We start from the raw sequence: 23,887 nt of genomic DNA on the forward strand, positions 1-23,887 counted from the left end.
TGGACTCCAAGTCAAGGGGTGATGAGATGCCCTGCAAGGCTTAAGTTCCATCTGTGCCTCAGTGCAGGAGGCCAAGGCTTGAGGCTTTGACTCAGAGGTGCTGATGACAAAGCTGATTAAAAACATTAAAAGCTAAACATGGAAAGAAAGCCTTTGGTGAGGAGAGAGTGCATCATGTATTGTTAAAAAACAGTTGCCTAGGTCAGTTAAGGAGAGGAACTGCTGAGCTCCAGGGGGAGTCTGGTTCAGTCACCCGTATTCCAGGGAGCTCTAACCTCAGTGGGCTTTGTGAGAGGAAGCTTAAAAATGCCTCACTTATGGTGCTCACTTAGATCCCAAATGAAACTCTTTTGCAGGAGCTAATGTGAATCAGATGTTAAACATCTATCAGTTAAACAAATAAATACTTTTCCCTTGCCCTGGTATGGTGGGAGAGTCTTTGTTTTCTGTTTTTAGAAAATTATTGTCTGTGAGATATCCTCTTGTGAGAGTTTACAGAGCACTGTAGTACAAATCTGGTACTTTACTAATTTTAACTTAATTTTCCTTGATAAACTCTGTATGTTTGTTAATGCTTCAGTGCATCATTGTGTTCCTGTTCAACTACCTTTAAAAATTACTGCTTGGTGGTTGGAACCAATGGATATAATCTATGTATAGTTGTGAACGTGATTTTTTTTGGATTAGTATTCTGTTGCATAGAGCTGGCAGAACTGGATTTGAATACAGATCTTCAACCTACTTTTTAGCTGGTTTAAAACTGTATAAACACATTCCCTTTTCTAATACTTTTTTGTTGATCTGCAAACTTCTCAAAGCAGAGTTAGGCTGCCCATGCCTGTGCACTTGCCACTGTCTATGCACAGGTGTTAGCATGGATTGTCAGCAGCTGGTCATGGGCCTTCATGTTAAACTTCTTAAACAGAAACTGATAAAGTGTTTTCCCTCATTATGGTCAAAGAAAAGTGAGCATTATAAAGATGGTTAACTAAAGCTAGTATATTTTTACCTTTTCTAATCTTGAGTGTTGGAAAATATTATCTTTTTGAGTAAAAAAAAAATCAGGCTGTAGTTGAACTTCATTGGGAAGCTTCTCAGTTACTTACCTGGTTTGGTTCAGTGCATGCTTATTTACTTAAGAAACGGGCTACTGCAGTTTTCTTGAAGTTTTTCAGGCAGCAAAAGCTTGCATTTTTTTTTTTTTTTTTTTTTTTTTTTTTTTTTTTTTTTTGGTACTTTACTGTTCCATTAGCTCTCTGAATTGCTATAAAAATGAAAGCAAACTCTTTGGCTATCTGTGTATCCATTCTAGTTACACACTTGTACTAAATCATAGGCAACAAAAAGTTTAAAAGCCGAAACCATTGTTTTCTTTGTGCTGAAATGTAGCCAAATCCAGGACACCAGACAGAGCACAAGTAAACATGTGTGGGTAGAAGCACCTATATGAGCCACAAAACCCATGAGATCTGAAGGGTGTTAAAAACAATATGGGGCAGTTTCACTTGAGCAGAATTGTGCATTTATTTCCCCTCTATGGCATACAAAAGGGATGTTTGTAAGAGGTTGTTTTTTACAAGTTAATTTCACATTATTTATTCAGATCTGTAGGTGGAAGGGAAGGAAGGTGGAGTGTTCACAAGGGCATCAGAATGATATGATTTCAGAGAGGTGCAATATTGGGACTGCAGGATTCAGGCACTAAATCACTGCACAGTTAGACCATGATGCCTACCTGTCACATCAGTGGCATGGTAATTATGTCATGCTGCCCTGTGACATTCTCTTATTACAGCTAATAACAGCTTTCATATTTTGCTGTGCCTGAATATGGAAAACAGTTGTAGTTCTTAGAAAGTTTATAGCCTGTAGGCTATAGAAATATTGCATTATGAATGCTGAATTAATAGGGATTTAATAAATTACCTTCTCTCCCATTAACTTTTATCAGCTGGCCAAGTGTTGCAATGCAGACTGTAAAATCAGTGGTAGTTTGCTCACTGGTGTGAGTAACATGCATGACTGTGCAGCATGACCTGAAAGTGCATATCCCGTAATGGCAGCAATGCTGGGTGAAAGGATAGAGAGACGAGAAAAAATAAAGATTAGTCACTGCTGTCTTTCTGTGCAGTAGTACTGGTACAGCATTTACGCCTTTTTCTTGTGCTCATATTTACTATTTCAATTCACATCTGTAGTAAGATTCTCCGTTCTTTGTTAGAGGCAAAATGTCTAATGCCACGTTTATTGAAAGTGATGCCTTATGCTACACGAGCAAACACAGCTCATAGTAGGATGGAGGAAAGAGTTTCCATTTAACTTTGTAGAGAAACACACTGAAGACAAACAGATTTGATCCACCCACACTTTATTTTGTTCATATCCCTTCATTAAAAAAAAAATCAATTTAGATGAAGAGGAGATTTTACAGAAAAGTTGATATATTTTCATGAAAGGAAGAGCTAACCTCATCCTGTCAGAAAACATCTTGCATCTTCACCTATCACTGCCTGACAGCTATTGTGTACTGTTTTCCCCAGCCCAGCCTGTGAATTCAGTGGATCACCTGGTCGCAGAGAACATCTCACCCACACAGCTCACTCCTCTCACTTCCCCTGTGCTTCAGAACCCCCCATGTCACTGTGCTGACAATGCAGGCTCACAGTCAGCAGCTAATTATATTCCTTCTTGCATTAGGAATTTTTATTGGCTGTTCTAGGACTGTGACTTAAACTGATTTTCACTAAATACAACCCAGCCCTTAGAGTAGAAGCCGTGTGCAATTTTTTAACAGATTTTGGGATATTGACAAAAGCTAAACTTAGCATATTGCTGATACTCTTCACTCAGGTCTGTGTGGGTCAGGAGGAGGGTTTTCAAATGGCAATTCAAGATAGCTTCTGCTCAGTTGTTTTCTTAGCCTCACTAAGCTAAAGTTAGCTTTTGTAAACACCTTTCTTTTCTTCCACTTCAGTATTTAGAGTAGGCATGTCAAGCTGACCAGTCTTTTTAGCTGAACCTAAATAGTCACCCTGTTAATCCTGGAATTTCCATTGCATGCCTTTCTTGCATCTCTGGGTGAACTAAAATGAATTTGGGATGCAGCTGTTACACCTGAACATTATTGTGCAGGTATTGACTTCCATTCAAGAAGGTTTTAGCTGAGGTGTCAAAAAAGTACGTTAGTTGTTTTCCAGTCTGGTCTGCAAAGATTGTTTCTGTAGTAGAGGTCACTACCCAGCTTCTTCCTTGAGGTCGGCAGGGCACACTTTGCAGCATCCAACTGCTGCCTGTGTTGGTTTTCCTTACTCATGCTGCAACTGGGATCCTCAAGAGTATGTGTGCACAAAACATCCTGTTGACAACCTCTGCACAAACATCAGTGGCAGAAGAAGAAAAGGGCACTTAAAATACTTCTTAGTTTTTTCAAGTATAGTATCTCCAGATCAGGACTCAGGTCAGTGATGAGGGCATCTGTGGAGTTTATACAGTTACTGTCTGTAATGTAGCTGATCTCCTAGAAGAATGTAATAATTTTCACTCTTTGGCACTTCTGTGTAAATTAGCAGAGAAATTAGTGCCATCAGATGGTACAGACCAACAGATGCACTTTTTCCTTGTGATTGAAGAGACGGAAGTGGAAATGTCTGGAAAATTTCTATCCAGTATACTTCACATTTACTGACTGCTCAATATTGTGCAGACAAGTTCATAAGCTTCACATGGATATTAAATTTAGTCTGTTTATTTCTATTAATTAATCAGTTAATGAACAATGTACAGTTTTGAGCTCTGTCAACAACTTGTGTCTATGTAACAGAAATACGCCCCCAGTTCATGGTGAACTACTGTAGTTTAACACAAAACTTGCATCATGAGGATCTTCCTTGATAAGTGAGGAAGTGGCATGATCTGTCATTAGCTTCCTTCTAACGAGAAACAGGTATCTGCAACCACATCTTCAGACTCCCACGCCACTGTGGATATCAAGATGTTAAACTTGGTTTATTTTAAAGGTCATCGTGTGAGATCTCATGCACAATTTCTAAGCCATAAACAAAACATAGCTCCATAAAAGGAAAATGCAGATTATCAAAAGTGAGTGAAACTTAACACAGTGTCTAAAAATAGACTCCAACATTACTTTTCTGACTCAAAAACATTAGCAATTATGCACAGGGTTTGGGTTTTTTTGGTTGATACAAGAAAAAGTTCAGGTCTCTGTGGAATATAGTTTTATGCTCTATATAATAGCAAAATCCAAAATAGGCCAAAGTGTTAAGAGTATATGGAGCCTCTGCTGTGAGGTATTTACCACCTAGGAGAGCAAAGCTGAACAATAGAGCAGACAGGATAGAAATACAAAGGGTGAAAGATAGGGAGGAGCAGGAAGCTGACTGACCCATTTTTCACAAGAGTAGAGGAGAAGCTGGAGTACGTATCTTTGCACTTTTTGTGCTCTCTGTGACAAGGATGGATGTGGTGAAGGAGGAGGAAGCTGAGGGACTCAGAATGGACTCATGGTATCATCAAGACAAAGGAGAAAGAAAACCATTATACAAAGCAGCTTAAAGAATGTGTTGTGGATGAACTGGTGAGCAGAAAGTTAAAATAGTGAGGGATCTGGAACTGGGGTCACATGAAGCACTATTCATGTCAAGGGAAAATTATTTGCCATCTCCATGAGTGCTTTTATTGGTAATTTAGGTATGACTCCAAGATCCTGGATGATGTCCCAAATTCAAATCTACGCACTGTATACATGAGAAGTATCAATGTACTTTCTTCTATGTGACTGCTGACAGGAGATTGTTTAAAATGGAAATCAGCATTTTTTCAAGTTTCCACCAGTTGAGTAGAAAACCTTAGACTGAATTACTTATAAAGGATGAAATGCTGGTTGAATTAGATGGATTACAGTAACATACTTTGGATCTAAGTTCTCACAAACTTAAAAGCTATTTAGCCAAGGAATTTTGCTCCAAGCTCTTTTCTGTTTGAAATTTTTTAATTGTGTGCTTATGAAGAAGGAACTGATATGCAATAATTCATGGGGACTGCATGAGATTTTTCATAAAAAGTATTATATTTAACTGAAATGGGAAGTGAACTGAAGAATGCCAAAAAAGGGTATTGAATGACCATCAATTAAGGGAGTTGCTACCTGTCCTTGAGTCTGGTAAGTGTATTGGAAGGACACTGTGTTTGAACTATGTTGCCATAATTGGACTAATTATTCTTGAAACAACACACATTTCTCAGAGACACCCAAAGCTACTAAATAAACTATTGTATCATTGAATTCAAATTTGTAAAGCTCTCTCTTTCTTGAAAGGAAGAGTAGAGATATAACTAAGGCAAGGGACTGTGAAGGCTGACTTGACCACTATTCTGAACTCTTTAACTGACCTTTTCACACTTGGCAGTAATTTCATCCTTTTACAGTTCCAGATCCTCTGTTAGAGTAGACGCACTGTTATCAAGGCTCACGTAATAGGCTGTGGTTCAAACCAAGGTATTAAGTCCTTGCCTTCTGCTGCTTATTGCAGCCTCTTTTGCTTCTTACCTCCTCCCTTTTGCCAACACTTGTGGTTGCTTTTATTTTTCAGCTGAATCAGTTCCCTGATTTGATTCACTCTGGGACCACACAAGTCTTAGTGGTGGCACAGCAGCAAGGATGGCACCTCAGTGAGGAAGGAGACCTGGGGATGGGGAGTGCCTCAAGAGGGAAAATGGGGACTGTTGGCCAGTAGTAGTCACCTAGGAAAGGCCAGTACAGCCAAAGCCTCATCAGCTTCAGGCCCAGAGAAATACCTCCCAGCAGTTTATGGGCAGCATTCAAATGAGACTTGTAACTTTTTTGCATTAAATGATCCCTACAAATTATTAGAGTCATAGCAAAAGAGCACTCCAATATGATATATTGGGAGGCAGTTTGCTTTGTAAGTTCCGTGATTTCTGGGAGTAGTTAAGACAAATGTTATTTCCATGTAATTGAAGTTGTATTGTTAAAATACCAGTTAAAATGTCTGGCTACTGGCAGAAGAGCTAGACTGAAACAGATCTCTGAGCTGGCTAAACTTCTGAAGTATTTATTCAGTTTTGTAGAACAGCATGCACCCCTGCAATGAAATCTGTGCTTCCAGAGTTCTGCTAACAACAGCTGCTCTAGAGCCAGGCTGGCTGTGCTTTCATGAGCTTGTAGCTCTAAAAATGCCTACAGTGTCCATACCCTCTCAGACACACTGGGGAGTTGTTGGGCCACTATCTGCATTATTGAATGGCTAAAATAGTTGTAATTCAAGTGAACTAACCATTGATTTTGATTCATATGGCAGCAGTGCAACTTTGTGATGGAAATCTGCATTTCTGAGCCTAGATGGTGATTTTAGGGAAGACTGTATCTTTTAATCCCTAGACATTTTATTACTTCTTGCTAGCTCTCAATAGGGATCATGGCAGCTGACAAACAATTTGCTTAAGTGTAGAATCTAAACTTAAATATCTTGTTCTACGTCCTTTACCTTCCCACTCTTGTTTCCTGAAAACAAACATTTTGAAATCATTATTGAATCCACAGCCTACTTGTAAACGTTTGTCTGGGGAATTAGTGCTATGGAAGAGGTTTGGGTTTGTGTCTGTGTAGGCTGAAGTCCTCTATGATTTGGATGAACTGTGGTCAAGTCAGTTTTACAAATATGACTTGTGAAGTCCATTCTAGAAAAGTACAGTGGAAATCTCCTCCTGCCCCTGCATCACACTCTCAGTTCTGCAAGTGCAGCACACACTTGTGTGTACAACTATCTGGCCAGCTTGACGGGGGAACTGATGCAAAAGAAAGTGGGTTTGCTAGGTGGAATTTTTTGATAACAAAGGCCACTGCTGCCAGAAGAAGCACTCAGGAACCTTCTTTATTCCCCTCTAGGATGCCTTTAAACCAGGTTATATAGTTCCTGGGCTACCCAGGGCCCCACAGTTCACATTACCAGATGCTTTGGACAATATCTCAGTCCTAAATGAAAGATGAAAACAGATACGTTTTCAACACAGAAGTGGCAGCTGGAAGTATTTAAAGGGTAGATATTGGCAACTACAAATGAGCTGAAATGGAAGCTAAGTGGATTCTTGTATGTCTAACAGACAGCATTCTTGTACAAAGTGAGTTGTCTTTCCTGGCAGTAAGGCACTCAGACTTGTTTCTTGACTGGGTAACAGATGCTGTGCCTTTTCTCTATGTATGTAAGATAGCAGCATTTAATATTTGGAGGGGAGTTAATCTGCAGCAAAGAAAAGTTGTGCCAATTCAAAGTGTGGACAAGAGAACAAATATATTTCATCTCGCAGCAGTTTTTGAGTTAACTGGTTTTAATTGTAAGAGATTATTTTTAAAATAGAACTGCCAGAGGCTAAACTTTGCAGATAATGAAATATAAATAATTTTTTCCAAATGGCCATCAGTTCTTCTCTTTAAAGAAACTGCTACACAGTTGCTTATTCCTATGATATTCATAGGTTTTCCTAGTGACATTTCACTCTTTTCTTCTAAATCATGAAATTCATTCACTTTCTATCAAAGTATTAATAGCCATGGTAACCAACTGTCAGTGAGAACCTTGTCCAGCCCCTGGACTAACAGGAGCCAACAAAAAGGAGCATTTTTCTTTCATTCCTTTCCTATGGTTCTCTGATATTTTGCAACAAAAAGCAGATTATTTTGACAGCAGCAGATTAGGGAGTGGCTCCATGTGTAGTCAGACTGGCAGCTATCAGTGGTGTAAAGGAGTTCATCTCCTAATACAGACCATCTGCACAGCTCTGACCATGTCCTCAGGTTCAGTAATGCTCCTTCTCAGATCAAGGCAAGGAAGACAGAAACTCCATTCTTGAAGTCCCTTGTGATAGAGAGGCCAAGTAAATGTTCAGCTTATGGTCTGTATGATTTCTGTATGATAAACTTGAAGTTCTGATTGCTCTAGACAGGGAGATGAGTCTGATCCTTTGCTTTACTTGGCTGTGAATGAAGCCAAGGTTTGCAGAGCAATCCTTTCTACTGAACTGATCCCAAAGAGCATAAGAGATGGAAAAAGGCAAAGGAAAGAGATGAGTCCAGGGGAAAGAATTAAAAGAAAAATTGTTCCAGGATCCATCCTAACCTTTTTTCACTACTCTTTGATGCTGCTCTTGAGAATTTATTATTTTCTGAATTAACAGAAGGTGATGACATCTTGAACAATATGTCTTCCTGAGGACTCCAGGTATTTCTTACAGCTGCTGGGATAGGTGACAGGCAAACTACACAGTTATCTGTGAGCCATGTAACATATATCTAGGAAAGCATATAAACTTTTGGGACATTATTCACACTTGAAGGCAGATTGGCAAAAATAATACAGTTGGCTCCAGTCTCCACGTTCCTACCACATCTATTTAAGCCTAGATAAGATAGAGGCTCTTTTAAAAGGATTTATGCATTTGAGTTTTCTTCTGACTTCTGGCTCCAGATTTTTGTCTATAGATTAAAAAACCACAAGCATGAAGGATTACCAAGGGTTGTTTCTGAAGGAAAAGTTTTGGGAGGGGAGGAGCAAAACAAAACTGTGCCTCTGTTCCTTAAAACAAAAGCATATTCTTTGGAATCTCTTTATAGAGGTTTTTAAAAGGGAGCATTTACCTTGGTCAGTATGTGAAATGTACTTAGTCTAGTCCTACTGCCCTTCAGAAAATATACCAGGCCCTGGAAGTATCACTGGGGAGGCAGATATGACCTGTAAACAGACTAAGTGTTAGGGATTACCTCCTACCTCATGGAAAAACAAGTACTCTATTATATGGAGTAATAACTCAGCTCTCTATTCATAAAGTGGGTAATGAGCAGCTGCTTAACAGCTCTTTTTTGTGTATTATAGAGCCTTTAAAATTCTGTCTATGAATTTCTACATACACATACTTATATTGTGTGTCTGGTTTGGGGACAGCAAACTTACTGAATCTTGGAAGTTTGTATATTCATGCGGGGTTATAAAATAGTCTGCATATTTTAATTTTTAATTTTCCAATAAACTGCAAGAGTCAGTAACAACAAGCTTGTTCATACAAAAGTGGTGGGAAATTGCAACCTTATCCAGGGTGGGAGATAGGAGAAACCATGAAGGGCTGTGTGTGAGTCTTATTTATAGGTGAATCAGGGAGCTTTTGCAGGTTAAAATCTGTATTCTTTGTATTAGCTACCTTTGTTGATGTGGATGGCTGTGACATTAGAAATATTATAGGCTTCCCAGCAGAGCTAGTCCAAGGAAATATAAACCAAACCCATTTGTTTCAGGATAAAAAAAAAAAAAAACGTATCTATTGAAAGGGAGGATTGCCATTATGGAAGAGATGTGATTTCTTCAGCTGCCCGTGGTGAGGCAGAGCACTCAAAATTTACCATGGCCCTTCCCTGCACATACGTGTATTTGTCACATGAAACTGTTGGTAGATAAATTTCAACAAGTTGAAATAATTTAAAATTTCAAGTTTCATTTTCATGACTAATATTAGAGGCTACATGCAAATGATTTAAAATAAAAAAAAATATAAATTTCTAAGGCATTTTGGAAATGAAATGTAGTTTTTGGAGGTAATTTATGGATGGTAGACTACTTACTCCATTCATTCCTAAGATCCAGTCCTACTGCTGTGTATGGTCAAGCTTCATCTCTAGGCACTGTCATAAGAACTTGGTGGGTGTCACAGCTACAATTCAAGTCAACTGAGAGGCATTTTTGATTTTGTGCCATGTAACTAAAATTCAGAACAGAAGTTGTCTTTCAAGTTGAATATATGGGGACTTTTTAATCTTGTAAAATGAAAACAATTCTCTCTTCTTTAACTGAATGCAGCTTTTCAGTTTTCAGTAAAATTTTACTATCCCTTGTCTCTTTTAGAGGAGGTGAAGTGAGTTTACGTAGGATAAAAGTCTCACCATAATCTTCTATTTTTAGAACTGAACTTTTTCCCCACAACTCCCGAAGACAAAACACCATGAGGTTGACTACTCTCATCATATTCCAGCTGAGAACAGAAATAAAAGTGCCAACATCACAAATAAGCCTTTTTCTCACAAGACTTACAGCACATTTTTTTCTGACAGAAAGCATTCAGATGAATTTCCAAACTCTTAGATGTTTATCTAAACTATACCCACATTTTTTGACCTTTTGTAGCTTTCCTTATATCTGAGACTAAAAAATACATTCATCAGGGCCATGGCTTAGAACAACAGTCATCCCTAGTGGATAAACTGTTTGTTTTCAGAGTTACTGCTATGAATTGTGGGGAGGGGAAAAAAATTGATTAATTATTGTCTAAGTGTTTTAAAGATTGTCTCTTCCTTGAAGTAAGCTTTAGCCTCTTTTTCCTGATCTACTATTTCCTATACATCTTTCTGACAATGATCCTTTAAAGTGATTATCCTTCTCTTTCACTGAATGCAAAATGCCTTTAAAACAAAGGTTAACATGAGGAAATTCTAAGCAAGGAATTTAATAGTTCTGTATTTCTCACTTGCAATAAGCCTCAATATTTACTGTTCACATTCTCCAAGTTTCACTACTGCTCATCCTCATCACGGCTTTTCTTCTGAAGCCCCCGTGCAGCAATGTACCCACAGCATTTATCCTGGAGGTACCATCTGTTCCTGGCTCATATACTCGTTCACAGGGGTTTTGCTGCTGGTGGAGCCGTGGCTGTGACTCAGAGCTGGAGCTTTTCTCGGGGGCTGCTGCCCGCCCTGGGCACGGCCAGTGGCCGGGGCTGCTCCTCCTGTGGTTTTGTCTCATGACAGCAGCACTAACTTTAGCCACCCTCGGTCTGTGCTGTGCCTGCAGCCCTGCACCATCCCCGCCTGGCCGTGCTGACACAGCCCTTTGTGGGGTCACAGCGGGGGGAACCCGCCCGACCTGAGCCATCCCCTCTCTCCCCCCCACATAAAGCCCGAGCTGGGTCAGTTCCCTCGGTCTGGCTCGTGGGGTGGTCTCACACATGGTTCTGCTGAGGCAGCTGAGCAGATGGGATGCTTGCAGGGCACAGAGGGAAGGAGTGAACCATTACATGGCATTGCCTAACACCATATTCTTATAAGCCTCTGAGTACAAACAGATGAAAATATTAAATTTATTTCCTAATACTTGTAGTTATAACTGCAATTTACCTTAATGTCTAGGTTGCTGATTTTAAGGGAGGAGATTTTGAGACTTAGGTGTTATAACTTATCATGTAGCCTAAAGTAATTTATTTATTCAAATCGATTAAAACATTGTTAGGGAAAAATCTGTACTTAATACACCCCAGCTGGCATTAATGGCAGTCTAAGTAACCGGTATGGATCAAAGCATTGCTTCTTTTGCTAATTATTCTTTAATTGCTAGGCTAATATCATCTTTGGTTTGTTATCTGGCACAGTAAAGATACATGTTTAAAACAGCAACAAAGGTCCTGCAAATGGGGTCAGGTCTGGCTCTGTTCCCTGGATTAGAGTGTGCTCTGGCATTCAGTCAAATTGAACCAATTCCAGTGATTTCTGTACTGTACCTGACTTGGGCTGGCTTTTCCTGCAAGTCTTGTAGGTCCAAAACCTGTGATTATGCCTTTGCTGCCTCGCATTCATTCTCCATATATTGTTCCTTGATCAAACCTTGTGATATCCCATAGTTTAAAAGCCTTTTTTTTTTTATCTCCCCCCACTCTCTGCAGTTTGGCACAAGGCAAGGAATTGAGAATTTCTGTTGAAGCAACAGGTTCATCCTTATCAGTACCTTATTTTTGAAACTGGATGTGTTCAGTTGATACAAATTGCTCTTTTTGTTTTAATCTTATGGAGAAGGTGTGGAGACACAACAATAGAGGAACAGGAAAAGGTTACATGCAAAGTCCTGTCTTTTGCATGTTTGTTGTGGCCTCATTGCAAAATTGGTGCACAGTGAGAGAGGTCTGGTACACACCCATCAAATACCTCAGAGAATTGGCTCTGAGGCACAGGCAGGTGGGTTGTTGGTGAAGAAAACTAAGGATAAAGTTAAGACTGAGATATAGGTCCCATCCTGATTTTCACAGGGAAAGATCTGCAGTTTAAGCTGTGTGGGGTAATGTGGCTTATTTAAATTGTGACTGCAGGGGAGTGACACTGAGTGAGTTGTGGGTTCCTGGGAGAGGTCACCCCTTCCCTGAGCCATCCCACCAGGACATGCAGCCCCACCTGAGAGGGAACAGCCACAGGCTGAGCTGAGTTGAGCTGAAAAACCTGCTTCCTAAAGAAAATTACTCCATTCCCACCTTGTTCTGCCCCAGGCAGAAAATTAACACAGCAAAAGTGAGTGAGACATTTCCATCCGGTTTAGTGAGTTTAGGCAGTTCTCATACAAGGGGGTCATAGGGAAGAAAGTGTGTGGAAACTCCTCTTTCCACACAGGGAAATGTCCAACTGGAGCAGCAATTCCACTGCACCTTTACTGTGCTGGTCCTTGAAAACCACTTATAACAAGCCATGCTGGGCCCTTTGTGACTTTTCTGCTGAAAGCTGTTACTGTTCCCATGTTGGAAGTATCAGGTTTGGTGAAGTTTCATCTGTTTAATTTACTACCTGCCTAGAGCTAATTATAGTTCCTGTCACTCTCCAGGCTGTGGACGCTGGGGCTCCCACAAGGGTGGTTAACCACAAACGCTGAGGGTCCCGGGGCTTCTCCAGAACCTCCTATCAAACCAGCCCGGAGCTGAGCTGGCTGAGGTCCCTCCCTTGTGCCACTCACGCTACCGAATAATGAGCCAGTTCAGGGAACTGAGACAAAAAGTTGCTTTCTTTGGAGCCTTGCACTGGCTGAGGTCCCTGAGCTGCCTTAGTGCAGTGCTCACATCAGCACAAATCACCCAGCAGCCCAGGGGAGGGTGAAGGGCCAGCCTATGGCAACTGTAAATTAGGTTGGCTTAAGGTGTTAGAGAAACACGCCCTGAATGGAAGCAGAAAAAAATATAAAAACTTCCCTTCCAGAGTACTGTTTTTCTTAAGCAAGTGAGCCACTGCTGAGAAAGGCAAGGATATTAAGTACAAAGGAATTTAAATCCTGCATAATTCTAATTTAGTTTTTAATTTTGAGTCATATTTGGGCCAGTTAAGTTATAAATATTGAAGTAGATTTCCCCAAAAAGGAGTTATTTCCACCCTTTCCCTTTTGTTTAAATACCTGTCATTCTGGTGATATTATGGGTTAACTAGTTTATTTTCTGAAATGTATTTCTGGGATATTTTCCTTTTAACTACATCAACCCATAACCTCATGTTCTGAGAGTTACTTAACCTTTGGTCTTGTACAGTTTACTGGCAGCCATTCCTTTCCTTTTAGGATTTCTTATTTGTGATTCCCTTAGCAATATAAACCACATATAGCTACTATTTCCTAACATGAAGCCTCACACAGACAATTGACGTTACAGTTAATTAACAGAAAAGTTTTAGATATTTCACAAAGCTATTGACAGCAGAAATGTACATTAATACCAAATGCTTGACATCATTTACTGTAAGAAGAGATTGTAATCTCAGATTAAAAGCATATTAAAAGGTAGATCAAATTTATTTTCCAGCTAAAGGACTACTATAGGAAAGAGTTAACGTTGCTTGGCTATCCTACGTGGAGTTCTATGCCTTAAAAATTTTGGATTTCTTTCAAGTTCTGCTCTAACATTTCTTGGCTTACAGATGTTTTCTACACTAATTTTAAAGCTTAAAATTAAACTCTTACAATCAATTTTATTACAGCCTCAATATTATTTGCTAGGGAATCCCCAATGAGAACAAGTCCAAGAAATCCAGTAAAACTATTTTTAATACTCTGAAGATATGTAAATACCAATGTTGAATCTATTTTTAGTTTGATCTTTTGTCTGATTCACTGGTCTGTACCAATTGTTTTGTACCAAGCACAGTCAGAGTCTGGTAGCCAGTTGAACTGGGTTTACAACTTTGGAAGCTGCTTAGACGAATAACTTTCATGTACTGTCTTGACTGGAAAAGATTCATTTTCAGTTTATGGTCATACTGTAGCAGACACACCCCTCCCTTTGTGATAATAAATACAAAACTGCATTCTGTGATATGGATCTCTAATACATTTTTTGGACTGACTGCTTTTGGAAGGTGCTACTGTAAAAAATTTTAAAGCATAAAATACACTTTTTCTTAACACAGATAAAACTTGGAGCAAGCAATGTCCCATTTGGTGCCTCTGGTGCTTTAGAAGGCTTTTCCTTTTAATGTTTCTTGAACAACTGTATAAACCCAGAGGATTAGAGTCTGCTGCAGGAGAACACCAAGAAGGGCAGCTGTTGTTCTCTTCAGCATTTTTTTGCTGAGCCATCAGGACAGCTTAAAGCTACTACATGCTAAAAAAGTCATGCATTATGGTGATTGTGGGTACATACAGTCCTGTTGAGTCCCTGCCCAGCTGAAACTGCTCTATGGCTGATTGTTTCTTCTTTTTTAATTGTGCAAAACTGAGAAGATGTGTATGTTTTAATTCAAATGGAAGGCTAAATAGCAGATTTCAGAGACCTTTTCTTATCTGAGTATATTTAGTTCAGCAAAAGGGGTTGTTAAGTTAAAGTAAAAATTGCCATAAAACTACTTACTAGCACCTCCCTGTCTGTATTTTACTCATCATTGTGGAAGTGACCAGTTTCCATTAGCTTATATTCTTTGCTTCCCAAATGTTATTACCTGGATGTAACTTCTATTATGATATTTTAGCCTAACAATCATAGAAACCAGAAGTAAATGACAAAATGAGAGAGTAGTCTGAACACTGAGCAATTTTCTAATGATACATTTTGCAATTGTTGTCTGCTTTCTGAATAATCAATCACAATCTAATTAAGACTGTGAACCTCAGTGTCAAAAAATGCTTTATAAAAAAAGTCAGACTAAGTAAAAATAAAACTGAATAGTTCATTGTTTTTCCCAGGAGCCACTGCAGCCTTGAACACTTTAAGTGTTAACTAGCCAATATTTTAAATGATAAAGGCACATATTGTACAGATAATAATATTTTCAGTCTGTCAAAGTCAAGTAATTATAATGCATCAAAAAAACATTATGCAATGAAATACATGAGAAAAAAAATTTTGAGCACTCTAAAGTATGTATCATGTTTAAGAATGGATGTATTCTGTATTCTAACATAAATCACTCTTAATGTCATGGATCATAGAATTGTTTTAAACAAATTCCATTTTTTAATGGGAAGGTAATCTATTTAAGTTTCATGCAGACCTCATAGAATTATTTACTGATCGAATAATATCATAATGTTGAATTTACCAAGTTTGGCTTTTTCTCTTACTGGTTTTCTTAATAGGAAAATATTTGTAGCTTATTGGTGTTATTTCTTCTTAACATATGGGAGCACCAGACCCTGGTCTCCAAAGGAGAAAGCAGCAGGTCAAACATTTTATTTTCTACTTGTAGACAGATGATTTATGCATATTCAGGCATCTGTGGCCTTTTTGATAATGAAAGCAAAATGACTGATCTTATGATTTGGTTTTGCTCGATGATTAAGTGACATGAGCCCTTGCAATAAGATTTCTAGTTTGAATACATGTTAAAAATCCATTTTATGTGAGCATTCATTTAAACTCTCTTGTTTTGTTTAATATAAATTACCAGCCAAACCATTCTTTATATGTATATCTGATGAATAAATATATAGGTTCTGCAAATACAGCAAAACTAAATTAATTTTAAATGGGTGAACCTTTACTGAGTAATATTCTTCCAGAGCTGACTGGGATCACTTTATTAATTGAATAGCTCATTCTCCAGCCAGGAAAAACACTGAGATAGTATTTAATCAGTTATTCCTTTCTGTGTTTTGTCTTTTCTACTTTCCATAAATTTTTAATATACAGCAGTACCTTTATCCCAATTTATTCTGCCAGTACACAAGGAGCCATAGGATGTAGCTAAGCCTATTCTTGGGAAGGGGTTAGGGTAGAAAGATAAGGATCAGGACCCGCAGCATATCAGATGACTGACTGTAATGAGGATTGATTCTGTGACCAAATTGAATAGTTAAAGCTCCCAGCCCTTGCTCTGTCAAAGAAGAATCAACCCCCTTACATGCTGCAATCTGGACATCAAGCCAGGCGGAAACTCAATCAACAAAAAAATGGAGAGGCAAGAGCAGCTAATGAAAACCACCACCTCTACTCCAAGGCAAAGGCAAAATAAACGTGAGCCACCTGGCTGCCCTGTTTGACTTTAGACTGGGATGGATTACAGCAAAAAAGACACATAAGCACCTGCAACAGCTGGGGTATGGCAGTCATGTTCCACATGTTACCTCTCAGCTGAAACCTGTTGTGCCCAAATTAGGATGTTGAGTCAGAAAGCTCATCAGGCACAGACACAAGGGGTGTGAGCACGTGTGCTCTAAGGACTGCACAATGGATCCACAGAGGAAAGGTGGAAGTCCAAGATCCAAACTGCCAGGGAGCCTTTAAGGTTTTCCGCCCCACTGGAACCTATTGTTTCATGTTGGCTTAGCCTGGTCTGAGCCAAGGGCACGAGAGTGGTTTGCAGTGACAGTCCTGCTCACTCAACAGTGAGCCCATTAGGTTTCCTATGGAAGCTTGGTAATAGGCACATCAAGAAAAGCTTAGTAATACATTTATTCTAGTTGCTCATTCTGAATTATGGTGAAAAGCTGTAATGAGGGGAAATACTCTTTTTCTACCCCTGAAGAGAATTAAAATACTGATGAAGAAACATTAATTTACGGATAAGCAAAGTCTATGTATCATTTATTAAATTACAGTCTATAAGGAGGGATGACTTATGCACAAGATTGTGGTTATACCTAAGCTAATCAAAGGACATCAAATGTATATATGAAATACAGAAAAAGCATTGCACCTTCAACTGCACATGCATTACACTTGAACAAAACAGAACCACTTCACAGAGGGTCCATAGTATTTATAGATCCTAGGATCTATAGGATAGAATAGCTAAAGACTCAGGTTCCATTTTGCTACAACAGTTGTGTGATGCTTCTCCATGTCCAGTTCAAAGAGAAATACCAGCCCAAATCATCTGACCAGGCTGCTTAAATGTTCAAATGGAGTGAATAAGAAGTATTCCAGACTTAGAGTCCTTACTCAGGTGCATTTGCAATCTAAGTGAAAAGAGGAACAGGAGCTGTATTACCCTCACCTTAGACAGAAACTAAGGCAATGTTTTGTGTCTATATAAATAGCAAGTTACTTGTGCCCCTCTGAAGCCTGAAAATCAGACTGCACAAAAGGGGAAGCTTGGAACACAGCCCGTATTTTCTATATCCCAGTACTGTAAAAGAGGACTGTCTGCTGGCTAGTGAACAGTCAAAAATGAAAGTTAAAATATGGAAAAGAAAGTAAAATGCCATCTTAGTCTTTTTTTCAAGCCTAAGAGCTTTTATGAAACCTCATTTGAGTTTCCACAAATATTTATCTTATGCAAACATCACTGTGCATTAAAAGAGTTTGTTCTTGTTCTGGTAGCAATCTCGGTTGTCATCTGATTTCACTCACAAACCACTTTAGGCTTTGTAATAAGACTCTAAGGTATCTGTAAAAGCAATCATTTCAGAAGCAAGTACTTGTGCCTGGAGTGTCCTTACATACTGCTATCAGTAATAATGCAGCTGATACTTTTACTTTGCTTTCACCTGATGATCTGAAAGCAAAATACTATGATTGTAAAATCTGTGAGGAGAGCCATGCAGTTCAGTGCCAGATTTCTAGACACTCCAGTCTTTTCAACATGTGTGATGGTAACCTCCAAATGGGAGGATTGCAACCTGCTCTGTAAAACTCTAGAAATATAAAGCAGCAGCAAACTTTATGAAGTAATGTCTGCTTTACATGGCATGTTAAACAAACAATAAAGCAAAGCAATGATTGTTTAATGTAAAAGTATATTGAAGAAAAATATATTAAAGTGTATTTAATATGACTGCAGTAGGTTTAGGAGAGCAATGAAATTTCTTGGGGAAAACTGTAAAATGGTTAAATGAGACTGTGACCTCATTAAGTTTTTATGTGGGTATGTTTTTGTCAACACACACCTTATAGGCAATCTTTTTTTTTTTTTTTTTTAATCTTTGTAATCTTGCTATTACAAATGCCCCATTGATCAAACACCAAGCTCAAAATCTAGATAGGAGTGTTGTAACTAAGTCATGACATAGGAAATCTTAAAAGGATGACTAGATTTTCACTGTAAATTTATCAAAGTTCAGTCAAATTACTGTCTTGTACTCTATTTCTTTGCTACTGTGTATTCTAATGCCTGAATTAGCACAACTCCTAATTTTGCTAGAAAACTTTCCAATACTATGCAATCTACTTTTGTTTTTGTTTTGCTTTTAATTCCCCAACGGCAGAAGGTTCATATTTCACCCAGGCACTGGTAATTAGCCAAGGAAATTATTTAAAATGCCAGATGTCACATATTAAATATAAATAACCTATGACCTTGTGTGCAGAATGCAATCCTCTTTCCTATATGACTGCTGAATTTAGCCTCCTTCAACATAGGCTCTATACTGAAATATTATCTTTCTCTTACACAACACCATTCTGCTTGCTTAAACAATGGATGTGCCTTTTTAGCTGTAAGAGACATGAAGGCTGTGATAATTTTGTTTGTATGCCATTTGCAAATGAGTTTGAGTATTAAGCGTACACACTGATCAAAAAATGTCCCTTGTTGCACTCATGCTTTCTTCAATAGCAGCTGTAAAAAGCATAACCAATGCTGCAGCCAAGGAACACTATCTGCTCAATCCAGGAGTCTTTCTCATCTGCCCTTTCTATGCCACGCTGGTGTGTGTGGCTTTTAAACAGGTCCAGATCCAACCACACACGGGAATGAGATCAAGCACATGAAATGCAACCTTCTGTGTTATATTCCTAATTCGAGGCTGTTTGGTTGATTGAATCATGCAGAACAAATGCCTGACCATGCGTCTTCCAAAGCCTATCCTGGCTACAATTGCACAGCTGGCTTTGATTTGCTGCCCATAGGAAGGGGGGAGGAATCCCTACTACTCCAACACAAATACAGATCTGGGATGTGGCTGCAGATCCAGAATTCCTGGCTATCCAGCATTGGATGATGTGTGGAAAATAAAACACAGCACAATGTAGCCCTCAGGTTTTTGGAGCCGAAAGTCACAACACGCCTAAAAAATAGCCCCAGTTTGGAAAGGATTCAAATACCACAGGAAGCACGTTCCTTCCTTCTCAAGTCACATGCAATAACTCCAGCTCCTGACCAGATCAAGGTGTATCCCCATCTGGATGCAATAACACAGCCTAGAAGCAACAAGGACAGAAACCACCTATGCATATTAAATAAATGAATAAATAAAGGAAACTTCTCCTCACAAAACCACAAGTGAAATAAAGTTGCCCTTGTTGCTGCCACGGTTTCACTTCTCAGTAGCCAACAAAAGCCAAATCAGCCATCCATGCCCTGGACCTCAAGCACAGAGGTTGACATAATTCCCTGGAAATTGATGTGAGCTAACTCACGTCAGTTGTTTCACCAACTAACTCCCAGTCACACCCCAATTACCCTTTAATTGTAGAAGAGGTTTGAATGTGTATTTCTCTTTACAGTTTCAAATGCAGAAAGGATGTGCAAAAAGGTGCAGTACAACAGAGTCAGCAAAATGAAAGCTACGGTGAAGACAAGATAAAAGGAAAGGATGATGTTGGCAATGGAAGTACTGAATTCAAAGACATACATCTGCTTTTGAAGTAAAAAGCTTTATAAAGTTTACTGTAAATAACTTACAATACCATCTTACTTTTTACATATTCTCTAAATTCTTATTTTACCAGCTATGTGGTCATGTCATAACCAGTAGTCCATTTTCTTTTTCAATTGACAGCAGTAGGTAGGACTAAAAGCAATACCTAATATCCTGCTTATATCATAGCTTTCTGAATGAATAGTGGAGACAGGAAAAAGCAGAGACATTTATTTTATATTTAAGGGAAACAAACAAGTCACTAATATTAAAATCTTTAATTTAGCACATTCACTAGAAATATACTCTGAGCATTTTATCAAAGAACATGGATCAAATACTTGTGTTCAAATCCCCCCCCCCCCCCCCCGCCTCCTTATGAAGAGAACAAGTTTGATTGTATTTTTCACCAGGGACATGCATAATGAATAATCTACTGGTATAACAGAACAGGAAACTGCTGTGGTTGCTCCATTTGCTGTAATCTGACACAACAATTATTTAACAATAAGACAAAGTCTAATTCAGCTGCTTTCAAAAGCAAAAGATTACCCAAAAGTTTTTAGACAAAAATTAGCTGTTAAAAGCCATTTTATGTATAGTGTATTTTACTGACTCGTTCATTGTAGATCTGTTTCCATTCAAGAATGTATGAGGGTTTTTCTTAACCACAGTTAATCCAATTACACATACTTCTCCAGCTTGTCTTGCTCCGTGACCTTGGATTTAGAGATAAAAAGAGGCTACAGGCCAACTGGATGTGAGCTCCTTATAAAGATTCAGGCTTCCTTCAAGAGAGGAAGCCTTCCTTCTCTCCCTAAGAAGAGCATGAATCTTTGGTTTAAGTGTTGTAAGAACAGTAGCTGTAGCTGCTCATGTATTTTCAGTAAAGAAGCAGCTAGTGGTGTGTGGGAAGTGCTAATGGCAAGGACAGTGCTTTACAAGATAAGTAAAAAACATATGGCTGCTTTTGCACCAGAAGCAACTTCCCATTTTGGGCAAACTTGGGCAAACTCCTGCTGTCCCAAGTTCTGCAAAGTATTTTTTTAATATTATGCATTCTGTTTCCACTAGAATTGCAATGTCACAAAGCAGCTTTTCATTTAGGCTTGCTTTCTTCAGCACAGATTACTGACCTTCCTCAGAAGTGCACAGAGAGAGAGAATTCACAGAGAATTCACTGCACTCTCTTAAGAGCCTCTGGACTGAGGATTATTCACTGTAGCTAATTCCTCTCCACGTGAGCCTTCTTTTCTCACTTTCATTCACAGGCTCTAACGAGAACATCCAGGTACAAATGCATGCCTGGGATTATGACATGCCTGTTTGGATCTGTCTAAACAGCAACAAACATGGAAAGATACTGTGCATAGAAACAATGAGAATTATTTCAGAATCAAACAATATTAGTCTCCAGATGGCCACAGAGTCACAACACACTAACTAGTTCAGCTGATTTTTCAACTGAGTAATAAAACCTTAGAGATAGCAAAGATATTTCTGGCTAATTTTAGTTTCACATTCCGTAACAAATTAAACTGTGAATATTACATAACTGTCTATGAGCAAACTTGACTATTTGTGAGTAGTGGTTTAAATCCCATCAGTGCCCAAGTTTCAGCACAAACCTAAAATCTTCCTAGGTCACGTGTATTAAGGATTAATATTTTACTACTTCCACACCACACAGTGACTGTGTCATTAAGTTAGAACCAGAGAATAGAAGCATAGAATCATTTGGGTTTGAAAAGACCCCCAAGATGATTGAGTCCAACCTTTGACTGATCACCACTTTGCCAACCAGACCAGAGCACTGAGCACCATGTCCAGTCATTCCTCAGGGAATGGTACTCCACCATCCCCCTGGGCAGCCCCTCCCAAAGCCTGACAACTCTTTCCATGAAGAAATTCTTCCTGATGTCCGACCTGACCCTCTCCTGGCACAGCTGAAGACCCTGTCCTCTCATGCTGTTGCTGATTGCCTGTGAGAAGAGGCTGACCCCCACCTGGCTACACCTCCTTTGGGGAGTTACAGAAGAGGGATAAAGTCACCCCTGAGCCTCCTCCTGTCCAGGCTAAACACCCCCAGCTCCTCAGCCACTCCTCACAGCCCCTGTGCTCCAGACCCTTCACCAGTTCTGTTCTGTTCTCTGGATATGCTCCAGAACCTCAATGTCTTTCTTGAAGTGAGGGACCCAGAACTGGACACAGGACTCAAGTATGAAGCTCCCTTCAAGTTGCTCTGTGATTTCTTAGAGTGCAAATTCCAGACAGATCAGGACAGTTACAGTTTCTGTACTGCCATCTCCTGCAGGGAACAGATGCTCATGCTGCAAGAACTGAAATTCTATGAATAAATAAATTAGTTTTAATTTGCCCTTCTTTTTGTCTTTCCACCTTAGTGCCAGGCAAAACTATAGATTATGGTATGTTATTGTGCAGGCAGAGCATCCTGAAGCTTCTGTGACCTTCCTGCTGACTGCTGGCTTCCCTCCACTGATGACACACATTGCTAAGAAATACTTTAATTAGTTTCCTTATAGTTAAAAACTTTTAGATGCAGATCTCACAAAATGCAAGGCTGGGAAGACACTATTCCATGTTTTAAAATTCTTTTTGGAATTGGTTTCAGAGAAGAACTCCCCACAGTTGTACAGCCTTGGTGCAGCAGCTGTGGTGACCAGAAAGTGAAGGGCATGGGAAGTGCCACAGCACAACCCAGGGTGGCTGGAACGGGCTCCCGGAGGAGGTGATCACAGCACCAAACCTGCCAGAGTCCAGAGTGCTGGGACAAGGCTCTCAGGGGAGATTCCTGGGGTGTCCTGTGCGGACCCAGGAGCTGGGAATCCTTGTGGGTCCCTTCCAGCTCAGTATTCCGTGCTTCTATGTTTGCTGGATTGCCACTGAGCCGGAAGGCAAGCAGCTAACAGCTTAGAGTCCTGGAGCCAGCATTTGTTACCCAAGCGACATTCCTCAGCTTACGCCATCCTACCTAATTATCCCAGTCATTAGCTGGTGCCAAGAGCACCACCTATTTACAGGCGGCGTTTGAGAAAGTAATGCTCCGCACGCCGCAAGGGGATTCTGCTCGTCTGCTCTGACGCGGGGCCGTTGGCGCTCTGCAGGAGGAAGGGGTGTCACAGCGGGACCGGGACTCGAACCGGGCTCCGGCTAGGGGGGAGCGGGGCGGGCTCTGCCCGGCGGCGGCGGGGCCGACACGTGGCACCGCGCCCCGCGCGCGGCCCCGCCCCCCGCGCGCTGCTGGCCGCGCCTGATTGGGTGCCCACCGCCGACTACAACTCCCGGCAGGCCCCGCGGCGCGGGGGAGGGGTGGGGCGAGGCGGTCTCTCTCCCTGTCCCCCGGTGTCGCGGGCGGCGGTCACGGGGCGCTGTCGGTGCCGTGACGTCGCCGCGGGAGGGGCGGGCGGAGGGACGGCCGGGGGAGGGCCCGGCGGGGCGGGGCGGGCCGGGGCGGGGGGCGCTGCCCGGGGCGCGGCGCGGGGGCGGGTCCAGCCGCAGCCCGGAGCAGGCGCCCGCCCCCCCCGAGTGACAGAAGCGCCCGGGCACCGGAGCTCGCGCTGGGGCCGCAGCCGCCGCTCCGCCGCCGCTCCCCCCTGCGGCCCCTCCGCCGCCCGGTGTTATGCGGCGGCCCTGAGGGGCGAGCGCAGCCCGGCGGGACCCGGCGCGGCCCTGAGGGGCGACGGGGTCTCGCTGCGCCTCGCCGGCCAAACCCATGACTACGGCAAACTGCGGCGCCACCGACGAGTTCGACTTCAGGCTGATCTTCGGCGAGGACGGGCAGCCCGGCCCGGGGCCGCCGCTGGGGCCCGCAGGTGCGCCCCGGGGCCGGGGGGGGCCGGTCGGGTTCCTGTTTTCCTTCCAACGAGGCGGGGAGGGCAGCGGGGGCTGCGCCGCGGGAGGCGGCAGCCCGGGGGGAGCGGCGCCGTCCGTCCGTCCGTCCCTCAGGCCGCGGCCGCTTCCCGGCGCCGCTCCCGTTCCTCCCGCGGGGGCTCGGGGGGCCGTGGGCCGGGCCTCTCCCCGCCGTAACAACTTTCTTT

At 41.1% G+C, this 23,887-nt stretch overlaps 1 protein-coding gene across 1 annotated transcript in view; it reads left to right on the plus strand.

Annotated features, from left to right (window-relative positions):
- Window positions 1-23,562: 23,562 nt before the first annotated feature.
- NFATC3 (nuclear factor of activated T cells 3) overlaps window positions 23,563-23,887 on the plus strand; it is a gene marked incomplete at both ends in the record, with an annotated part of 51,420 nt that continues 51,095 nt past the window's right edge. The window contains 1 exon segment of the mRNA XM_083870038.1: window positions 23,563-23,662. Coding sequence (XP_083726164.1) covers window positions 23,563-23,662 — 100 coding nt within the window.

Source organism: Zosterops lateralis (genome assembly GCF_965231275.1).
Source record: "Zosterops lateralis genome assembly, chromosome: 12".
Lineage (NCBI taxonomy): Eukaryota > Metazoa > Chordata > Aves > Passeriformes > Zosteropidae > Zosterops > Zosterops lateralis.